This window comes from Trifolium pratense, linkage group LG4, assembly GCF_020283565.1.
Source record: "Trifolium pratense cultivar HEN17-A07 linkage group LG4, ARS_RC_1.1, whole genome shotgun sequence".
Taxonomy (NCBI): domain Eukaryota; kingdom Viridiplantae; phylum Streptophyta; class Magnoliopsida; order Fabales; family Fabaceae; genus Trifolium; species Trifolium pratense.
The window spans coordinates 20,333,095-20,344,747 of record NC_060062.1 but is presented as its reverse complement, the minus strand read 5'-3'; the positions used below and the strand labels follow the sequence as shown (position 1 = coordinate 20,344,747).

The following is an 11,653-nucleotide window of genomic DNA, read 5'->3' as shown; positions in this document are numbered from 1 at the left end:
TTCTTTTGCAACTCTATCTTTTTTTTGTGCCCTACGAATTTACACAAATACTTCTATCCGTTGTTGAGGTAGCAGATTCAATCCATTACTTAAGTATTGGATGGGTAAAAATTTCTTAATTTTTGAACCGGTATAGACAGTGGCGTCCCTGAGTTTTCGGGGGCTCTGTGCGAAATATGAAAGTGGGCTTTTAATAAAAAAAAAAACATAACTTTTTTTTATAAAAAAAATCATCATCGATTTAAATTGCAAATAACATAAAATTATAATCATTCTTGTAATAACATAAAAAAGATCCATAGTCTAACAATAACAACAAAATACATTATAGTTACTTTGCTTATAAAAAAAAATTCTCTTGCTACTTAAATCGACTCATTCTTGCTGCATTTTTTGAAGCAAATTCATCAATCAAGTCTTCATATTGTATGTCATCCAAGAGATTATTCTCAATTGCTATCAATGCTAAGCCGTTAAGTCTTTCTTGTAACATGGTAGACCGCAAGTAAGACTTCAACAACTTCAATTTTGAAAAGCTTCTTTCTGCAGAGGCAACTATCACAGGAATAGTTAATAAAATTCTATATGCAATAATTGTATTAGGAAAACAATTCATGCCTTTCAAAAAATTTAATATATCAATAGGCCCCATCTTTCCTCCAGGCAACATATTTCTTAGTAACCTTAACTCCACACATAGTTCTTTCCCAACAACATCAAACTGCTCATTATGTTTCAACCTTTCCTCTAAATTACTACAACAAGAGTTCAAAGTTGCATCATCCAACAATTGTAAATTTTGAGAACTAAACAAGAAACCAAAAATACTTTCATATTGTTGGTATTGCTCAAACCTCGTTTTAAGAGATAGCTCCTGATTGAGATTGAGTTAATTTCTCAAGTCTTATCTTTTTCTTACGTTTTACATATCCACAATCATATTTCCTACCCTTAGGAAGTGACTTAGGAGGCATTGAGGGAAAAAAATAGAACCTGAAAATTCTCACTGTTCTGGATCGATTCCGCAGGACCGCAACATTGAAGTAGAACCAAATAGACAACATTGAAGTTGAACCGGTAAAAAAAGAAAAAAAGAACGTAATTAGCAATTAAAACAATCCAAATAGAACAACACATTATCAAACCAAATAGGACAATAAACATTAAAACATTATCATGTTGAAACTAGGAATCTCCGGCTGGAAGGAATCACATGTTTACATAGAATGGGAGTAGGATTTGTGATTAACATTATAGCTAAGCTACTATAGTTTCAGCATTAGTGGAAATTAAAAGAAAATCAGTAGCAAAATTAACACTATTGGTAATTATACTGCATAACTACAGTACGGCTATTGGTAATTAACTAATTATATGGGAACACTATTGGTATCATTACTAGAATAGCAAAATTAACTTTGGGAGAAAAAGAATGATGGGAATTGGGAATTGAGAAACACAATTAAAATAGCAAAATTGTGATTTTACATTGCAAATTTTAGAAACCCTAACTTGTAAAATTTAGTTTTTACCTTTGAGAATAGAAGGAAGGAGGTTAAGTGGTTAACCGACGCCTGGTGATGGTGGCAGGAGGCAGGTCGACGCCGGCCTGGTGGTGAATTAATGGAGGCAGGTCGTAGGTTCTGAAAGTGAAAGAACTTGCGAACGCAGAACGCAGAAAGAAGGCAAAAACACATAACACAAAAAGCTGGCTTCTTCTATTGCTGTTTTTTTTTTGTTAGGAAAACATTGTTGGGTTGGGCCTTTACAACAGTTTCTAACATACATAATTAATTTTTACACCCCCTAACTTACTAATACTACTACCCTATAAATTTTTTTTTGAGGCCCTCGATTTTAAGAGACCTTGTGCCACGGCCCATGTCGCACATGGGCCTAGGCCGCCCCTATAGATCACTCGTTTACCAATATAATTAAATTAAGCAGCTTCCAAATTTTGTTCATCAAGAGACAATGATGCAATGAACAGTCATGCATATTTCTGGTGTATCGGAAACGCGTCGACGATTTATCACAATGTGTCGTCGCCGTATCGGAATTTTTTAAAGAAATTATTTATAAAATAAAATCAAATAATTCTTCAATAGTATCGATGACGTATGAGAGCGTATCGTTACGGGTCAACACACTAGTTCTTGAAGCCTCGTTCATAAACTTCTTTTTTATTGTGGGGTACTCTAATTTGATAGCCTAATCAGTAATAGTATCCCGGAAAAACGTGTTTACATTACATTGCAACCACGCTAAAAACTTTAACTTATCCATTTTAAGTTATGAGTTTCACGTAATAATCTTAATCTGGGCCACACTCTCTTCATTTCAATGTAACCTCTGATACTTTGACTGTAACCTTCATTCCTTCAAATGGTTCGGTTGCTTTTTTGAATGCAATTGAAGTTGTGTCTATGCCGGATGACTTGTTTGTCGACCAGGCATTGGCACTTAGTTCATTTTCCCCTTTTAATGGCTTTTCAAAACTTGCTTTCGAAACCGTATACCGATTGAACATAGGAGGAACCTTGCTCACAGCCGAAAACGACACATTAGGAAGGACTTGGGAGAATGATCAGAAGTATCTCCATATGAAAAACTCGGTCATTAATGTCTCCGCTAGCCCTTCAAGAATTAGGTATCGACCGGGTGTTACCGCTGAGACGGCACCTAATTGGGTTTATGCCACTGCTGAAGCATTGCCCAACGGTTCAAATTCCAACATTACTTGGGTCTTTGATGTGGATCCACGTTTCTCCTATTTTGTTCGGCTTCACTTTTGCAATATTATTAGCAAGGTGATGAATGAGCTATATTTCAATGTATACATAAATACTGATATAGCTATTGTAGGCCTTGACCTATCGTCCATGACTGGTGCTTGGCTTTGCCTTACTATAAGGATTTTGTTTCCAATGCCTCATCGGATAATACTTTGACAGTAAGTGTCGGTCCCAATACAGTGGCAGGCACTACAAATGCAACTATGAATGGATTGGAGATAATGAAAATCAGCAATGCTTTGAAGAGCTTGGATGGAAGTGGAAGTGATGGAAGTGGAAGCAGGAATAAGCACATAATAGTTGTTGTTGTCGTCGTCGTTGTCATATTAACTTTGCTTGTTCTGCACTTCACGGGGATTCAATACTACAGGAAAAAAAAGTTACCTCAAGAGAATTCCAAAGGAGACACTGTCTTGGAGAATTTAACCTGTATGCCAATCCGTTTCGTTTCGTCTATAAAGATCTTGAAGTCGCAACTAATAACTTCTCTGTGAAGCTTGGTCAAGGAGGTTTTGGATCAGTTTATAAAGGAGTTCTACCTGATGGGACTGAATTAGCTGTGAAGCAACTAGAAGGTATTGGACAAGGGAAAAAAGAGTTTAGAGCTGAAATTAGCATCATCGGTAGCATTCATCACTTTAATTTGGTAAGGCTTAAAGGATTTTGTGAAGATGGAACTCATAGGCTTCTAGTTTATGAATACATGGGTAATAACTCATTAGATAAATGGATATTCAAGAAGAAAAAAAGTGAATGTATGTTGGATTGGGATACAAGGTTTAATATAGCATTAGGAACAGCAAAAGGGCTAGCTTATTTACATGATGAATGTGACTTAAAGATTGTTCATTGTGACATCAAGCCTGAAAATGTACTTCTAGATGATCATTTCATTGCCAAAGTTTCAGATTTTGGTTTAGCTAAGCTCATGACCAGAGAACAAAGCCATGTTTTCACATCACTAAGAGGAACAAGAGGGTACTTAGCACCTGAGTGGATAAGAAACTGTCCTATATTATATCAGAGAAAAGTGATGTATATAGCTATGGGATGGTTTTGCTAGAGATAATTGGTGGAAGGAAAAATTATGATCCAAATGAGACTTCAGAGAAATTCAATTTCCCTCGTTTTGCTTTTAAGATGATGGAAGAAGGGAAAGTGAGAGATATACTTGATCCAGAGTTGAAAATAGATGATGAGCATGATGATGATAAGGTTCATTGTGCTATAAGTGATGCATTGCGGTGTATACAAGAAAACATGTCTATGAGACCTTCCATGACAAAAGTTGTTCAAATGTTAGAGGGTCTTTGCACTGTTCCTAAACCACCAAAATCCTCCAACCAATGAGACACCTCTTCTGATTCCTATCTACCACCAGTTAGTCTTTCAAGTCCAAGATAGCAATGCTCTATGTATCTTTTCTTTATCCGTTTATATTTACTAATTCACGATTTTAGTCTCCTATTTTCAAATCCGAAAATATAGTCCCTTACCTTAGTTTTTAAAATATCATACTTTTTCCCCATCACTACATTTGGTGATTTTCCCCACAATGAATGATTAAATACAAATAATGTATAATACATGTCTTTTTTCTATGAATCACTAACATAGATACCGATCATGACATTAACACGGACACGTCGACAAGAATGACTATTGTTTTATAAGTTTGCATATGCTGATTACATGCAAACTTAATTGATGACTATTGTTTTCATAATTTTTCTTTTTAAAATGGCTTATTCATGTTATTGCAGGTGCCATGAATGGTTCTATAGTCTGTGAAGTAGGTTAAATATTGGTTTTTATTACTGCATTTTTCAAAGCTAATTTTAGGCTCAATCAAAACTAGAGTTGATTTTTCTCTCGATACTTAACAAAAATATCAGGAACTAGTACTTCTCATGTTGTGTGCTCTTTCCCAAGCAGGCCCCATTGCTGAACAAACATCTAACAGCATCAAAATAATCTCAGAACAAATATCAAAACAACATCAGAACAAGCAACTTTCAACAACTTAAAAAACAAAATCCAGCATCAGTCCGATCCGCTACTTAGGTAATAAACCCAGTTTGCTACTTTAGTAGCAGATTATACAAATTTCCAGCAACAACAAAAAAACGTAAAAATAAATCAAATCTACCAAATGCGAACAAATGTGTTCTAACATGTTTGAAGTTGGTTTAGAGTAGATTTTAACCACAAATTACTTTTCAAACGGTGGATTGAAGTTGGTTTTGCGTTTTGGGGTTTTGGAATTTTTTAGAGTGTTTTTCATTTTTTTTAAATTGATGGAATAGGGAGGGAAGATGGTGTGTTTCCTTATATACGTGGGTTATATACGTGGGGTATAGTTCGCTACTTAAATAGCAAATGTTTTCACACGGTATGCTACTAGCGGATGGAAAAAATATTTAAAAAATTTCAAGGGGGGTTCTGGTTTTAGATTATATGAAAATATATAATTGGGTTTTTTGTTGCAATTGGACTTGGGCTTAGTAATTCAGTCTATTTAGTATTTATCATATATCGTAAGAGGTGTCATGTACTCATAAGCTTTGTTCATTGTAATGAAACCCTAGATTCTTTTTGTCTTCTCTCTTTGTATTCCTCTTCTCTTAACATTTGGGTGTTCGTGAAATTTTAAAACAAAGTTCGATTCAAATACTTTTTACACATTCGCTATATAAGTATCGGAATCCGTTGCTTAAGTAGTAAACTGAGGTATTTTGGTAATTTAACATAAGAGTGTGAGAAAACTTAGGGGTGCCAAAAGAAATTTCCTTAGAGCATCCACAATGGAGAAATTCAATTTTGGGTACTTAAGTGGGTCCCGCGTGTACACATCACTCATTTATAATTTTTTAATAATAGTACCTAATAAGTACTCAATCTCTCCAACCCAGCACCTCTTAAAAAATTCTAAACCAGTCCCACAAATAACTACACATTTCATCAATAACTCTACATATTTATAAATGGGTCCCACAAATTCTATTAAGTACTATGAGAGAGAGGGTGCTTATTTGAGAAGTGGTACCTATTTGGTACTAAAATGTGTTGTGCTCCAATGGTAGTACCTAATAAGTATCATGAGTACCTAATAGGTACTACACCATTGGAGATGGTCTTACATATTGAAACTTGGGGAGCCAAAATTGAACGATAGTAAATTTAGGGTTTAAAATCGAGCAAGGGGAAAATGAAATAAATGTGAAAATTGAATTTAAGCTAAAAAATAGTAATAATCATGTTGTTTCCTCTTTTCTAATTCATATGTCATTCTCCTGGTATTTTAGGCAAACTCAGTGCTTTGTACACTACTACAAAAATTGAATTTAGAGACAACTATCTCTAAAATTCAAATTTGGCCGCAAAACACTTGGATTTTTTAAACAATCAATATTAATAATAGTATTGTTAATTTTTGTTAGTTTTAGTGGAGGTAGAAATCGAATACCCAATGTAAGTTATTTTTATCTTTTGATGTTCAATTGGAAAAGAAATAGGCATGGCTCAGTTGACCATCTTCTTGCGTTCTCCAATTTTCTTTTTTGTCTTTAGAAAATAGCTTGCAATTGAGATACCCTAACTTAAGACAACGTAGCTGGTCCTAACAACAGAAGTACTCTGTGAAGGTACGTTGCATCCACCTTACGTCTCTTGTCGTACCACCATCATCAATAGAACAAAAAAGTAGAAAGCAAAGAACCATCCAAATATTACTATGACTTTATTACTTTGTACCCAACACCTAATGCGTCCAATGTTATTATGTATGTTATTTCACATTTTAATTGTAATAATAATAAAAGTAAAAACAACAATGACATTTCTGGAACAAAGTCACAAACAAAAGCAAAACTATATTCTTTTTCTTGTGGCAGCAATCAAGCAAGTGGCTAAGGACTGTCTTAGCTAGTTATTCAAACGTGTTGGTCGGTGTCATCTTATCTTTATAATATTGTGCCATTGTGTCAATAAGTCCGTTATTATTTTTTCATCTTGTGCAGCCTGCAGCGTGCGTGCCTACGTTTACCATGAAATTGGATTCCAGCTTAACCGTGATCATGCATTCGTGGCATCGATGGATGACTGTCTCATAGGCTCATTGGGTTTAATCGATTCATAGAAACATATATTTTACTTTTGTTTTGTAATTTAATACACCAGATTTAAATTTAAATTGTTCAGTTTTGATCAAACAATCACCGATATTTTGAATGCATAGAGTGATGGTTGTGGACTATTAAAAAAAGTGAGCATATTTTACCATGTTGTTAAGTGCATACACTAATATACACACATGAAAATTGAATTAGATCAAATAGTTCCATTAAAGATGATGTATTATGTTAAATGACAATGTGATTTGCACATGTTGATGCCACATCACGTAAAATGTTAAAAGCAAGTTTGGCACTAGTTTAAAATTTAAATATTTTCTGTGCATCGTACCCTAAAATTAATCAGCACTGTACATATAAAAATTTAAATTGTTAATCAATGCAAAACTTGAATTTGAGGTTCTATTTGACCCAACATCAACTTAGAAAAATCATAATGTCACATGAAGTAATGCATGAACACCTTTAATAAAACTTCTTAACATATAAAACATTTTGAGTGACATTAGTAAATTTGATATTTTGTATATTTAGGATCTCGAATTGTTGGACATGGATTCAGTGCAATCAAACTTAAATATAAACAACAAATACAGACTTTCCAAATCAGATGAGACGGTTAAAATTTTAAAGTTTATATTTTATATCAACCCATGTGGCTGAATGTAGTGAGGAAGGATCCAGTGCACTCAAAACCTGGTCCCAAATAGTGAGATTAAAAAGGTAGTGTAATGTTAGGTTGAAAAGTAAGAGTCCTAGTCACAACTCACAACTCACAACCCAACCTTTCTCCTCTTGCACTCATTCACCCCACTTTCCTTTCCTCAACAAACACTTCAAACACTACACTTTCCCTTACCACACTATCTTCATCAACGATGAAAACAATAACATTGTTCATAAGAGTTGTGTTCATACTCACCAATGTCTGTCTGCATTTAGCAACACCAGATCACCACCTCAAAACCACCTCCAAGGAACAGATCCAGTGCACAATGTGTGCTGCTTGTGATAACCCTTGCAACCAAGTTCCATCTCCACCACCACCACCGCCACCTTCATCAACAAACAACTGTCCTCCCCCTCCACCTCCACCTACTTCCTCCGGTGGTGGATCAAGTGGTGGTTACTACTACTCTCCACCTCCACCGTCTCATTCTTACACTTACTCTTCTCCACCTCCACCTTCATCCACCGGCAGCGGCGGAGGTGGAGGAGGTGGTACTTACTATTACTATCCACCACCTAGTAACAGATACTACGGTCCAACACCACCACCACCTAATCCGATTGTTCCTTATTTTCCTTTCTATTACTACAGTCCACCGCCCCCTTCCGCCGCGTCTCCTTTATCTCCCTCTCTCTTCAATCCAATTGTTCTCTCATCATCTTTCTTGCTTTTGTTGATTTGATAGAGAAAAAAAATGAAGCAAAAAAGGAAAGGATCGGAATAACGGCTTAGTTTGCAGATCTAGAAAATTCTCAGGGAAGTGTTAGTTAGAGTGAGGAAGACATCACGAAATTCCCAATTTACCCTCCATGAAGCAAAGCAGGGATGTGCACGTGTATGTATATGCGAAGTAATAGAAGAATATGTTAATTTTCTCTATGAATTTCTAGTGTAATAATAGAATATATTGATATATCATCTGCATTTTGTTGACAATTAATATGCATGGATACAATAAATTGAAGAAATAAATTAATGCTTTACTCAATTTCATTCATTTCTTTGTTGTTTGTGATCGATACTAGTTAAATTGAGTCATATTTTGGACATGAATTTAAGCTAGTTAAAATTGAAGTGTGTTTGATTCCGGTTTGTGGATGACTTGACAATAAAAGTGAAGAAAGATTTTATTCCAATTATGGGGTTAATTAATTTTAAACTTCATTTAATTGCCACCAAATACTAGTCCATATATGTTCAACAACATGCAAAGTTTTAGGGTTGTTCTCTCGCTATGCAACAAGAGTCACCTCTTGGTGAGTGAGGGTGTTGCTTTGTGCCACAAGTAGGTTTGGCTCACATGTTGACCCCTAGCTAGCTGTTGTTTGCAGGAGCATGATAAACGGGTTGTGTTGTGTCCCAATGAATATTACTCTACAATAAATTAGAGACCCTACATTAACGTTACAAATGTATTTTATACATTTTATTTCCGTATTGCATGGAAAAATGTCTTTGACCTTTTACAAATGCTGAAAGTTTGAACAATTGCGGTTCTTCCTAACTTCTACTGTTATATATAGGCTACATCATCGATCCTAAAACAAGAGTAAATGCAGATTGGAGCTGTTAGATTATTATACGGGTTGGGAATTAATCCTAATCCCATAGGAATTATTTGACTTTATGGCGGAAAAGGTATAGTGCATTTGGCTTAATTTCACTGATCTTCTGTATGATACATCTCACGCTGTAGATCATGCCACGTGTTTGTTTATTTAAGTATTTTTCCAAACAAATTAAAACACATTCAAACACAGACATTTCAAGAGAATCGCGACCCATTGGCCTTGCCCCATTGTCTCGTCCTGCATCAACCCGCACGTCATCATCGACCATCATGGATGCCATGCCATGAAATTTGGTCAATCTTGAGGTGCATCCGGTTTTCATCTGCTGGTGGTCGGTGTGAGGCTGCATCAGGGCAGTGTCAGCGTCGATGAGTAGGTGGGATTACATGGAGGTTGCGGGTGGTGCCATATGAAAGTGGAAGAAACTGGGTTCACAATTGGAGGCATTCAAAGCAGCATGAGTTTTTTTTTCTTTCTCCAGCTTATGTACGTTATAATATTTTCTTTGAAAAAAACAAATAAAGAATTCGACATGAACATAGTGTGGTGCGTGAGATGCATCCCAATCTGATATTGAGCCAAAAGCACATGTCTTTCTTGCCATAAAGGAAGCTAATATCCCGATCCTATATAGTACTCCCTGCCGTATGTGCCTTAAAATTGATGTCCGCCATGGTTTAACCCAGGGGCGTCTCCGAGTTTTAGGAGGCTCTGTGCAAAATATAAAAGTGGCCCCTTAATAAAAAAAATTATCGATTTAAATTGCATATAATATAAAAAAACATTCTTGTAAACATATAAATTATCAATATTAAATCTTACATTAAATTAAATGGAACAAGAAATACAAAATAATTATCTTTGAATATAACGTCAAAAAGGAACATCATAATCTAAGATTAAATTTTATGCAAAGATTAAAATGGACTAGAACTATATTTACGAGTATAGATAACTAATATATTGATACTCATGATATTTATGAACATTAACAATATATAACTATTATTTTAGGGCCTAAAAATTAATCTATTAATATACATCTGATATTTTATAAGTATAAATAATATATAAGTAATATTATAGGACCTCAAAATTTTGAGTTGAGGGCCTCAAAATTTTGAGGCCCTATGCCGTCGCACACCTCGCACATGCATGCGAGCCTCCTCTGGTTTAACCTCTCAAAGAAAAGAAATGACGCCATAGTATAAAATAATAAAGATTTATTTTTCGCACCTCTCGAAAAATCGCACGCGCCCCTTGAAATTACCAAACTAACTCTCGTTTTTCTAAGTAGTGAGTGACAATATTTTTTACTCAAACTCAACGTCTGCGCCCCCTAGTCCCTCTTTTTTTTCATTCATAACTTTTGTATTTTAGAATGAGAATTTTTTATGTACTTTTCTCTCTATTGTAACTGATCTAACCTGTTGATCAGAATAGGTGATGGTCAGTTCGTTGAGCAGCAATTCGTCCACCGGAGGGAGGTTGTACCTGCAGGCGCTCCGATGCTTAAGTCAGCAAAGAGTTCAAGAGATACTAGAGAGAAGAGAGAGTGTAGAGAATAGAATACCTGGCTCTCCTGTATAGGAGAGCTTATATAGTTGCCCCCGGCGCTGAGCCAAAGGTTGGTCTAATGGGCTAGAATGAACCGGCTCAATAGACTCAACTGCCAAGATAGTCCCTGTATCGTAGGGGAGACAGTTATTTGCCCATATCTTGGTTGGAGTTGTTCCACTGTATGTGGGTAATGGATAAGCTTCATGACTGAAGAAGCGGTTGGATAACTGAGCACGCGCTTATCGTGATGTGAAGCCGTTACATCGTGGAGGCCACGTCACGTGCTGACGTGGTCAGGGACCTCCCCTTATTGGGTTGTGCCCAAATTCCGGGCAGGAGGGTAATTGGGCCAGCTCTTGGCCCAGTCCAGAACAGTAACTTTGATTTTTGTTGTAATTAAATCAATAAAAATATTTCTATTGAACTTTAAAGTTGCAATGCAAATCTTAATTTTTTTTTCTTTGTTTATATGTGTCAGAGTTGTCCGCTACCTATGCAGCGGATGACAAAACATTCAAATTTTTCTCAGGGAGTTTCTAGAGGGTGTGACGTTCTAAAACCTTGTGGAATTTAAATATTGTTTTCTCATCCTCTACGTATCTAGCAGATTGTGTTCGCTGCCTAAATAGTAGACATGAATATTTTGATAATTTAGCAGAGCGCGTTAAAAAATTTAGGAGCGCGCTAAAATAAATTCTCCAAAGTGAATATTCAAGAGGTGTATAAATTTCCTCCTATACAGATCCCTCAAACTTGGCCCAATTGGAACAACTCTGGCCCAAATAGTTGAAAGATCATTAGATATCTTACTAAGGGAACATGGCACAAATAAAGAAGGGTCTAGAAGCTTTCTTCAATTCTTTT

The 11,653-nt window shown here is 35.7% G+C and overlaps 1 protein-coding gene, 1 long non-coding RNA gene and 1 pseudogene across 2 annotated transcripts; 2 read left to right on the top strand and 1 right to left on the bottom strand.

Moving 5' to 3' along the window:
- Positions 1-310: 310 nt before the first annotated feature.
- LOC123882072 lies at positions 311-1,676 on the bottom strand. The gene is made up of 3 exons (XR_006799689.1): positions 1,533-1,676; positions 994-1,006; positions 311-555 (listed from the first exon to the last, which is right to left on the bottom strand). It is a non-coding gene; the product is annotated as an uncharacterized LOC123882072 (long non-coding RNA).
- A 663-nt stretch (positions 1,677-2,339) lies between these two features.
- Positions 2,340-4,341, top strand: LOC123922249 (annotated as a pseudogene).
- Positions 4,342-7,668: 3,327 nt separating this feature from the next.
- On the top strand, positions 7,669-8,646 carry LOC123882071 (extensin-2-like). Its single transcript, XM_045930858.1, has one exon. The coding sequence runs from the start codon at positions 7,807-7,809 to the stop codon at positions 8,338-8,340; it is 534 nt and encodes a 177-aa protein (XP_045786814.1). The 5' UTR covers positions 7,669-7,806; the 3' UTR covers positions 8,341-8,646.
- The last annotated feature ends 3,007 nt before the right edge of the window (positions 8,647-11,653 follow it).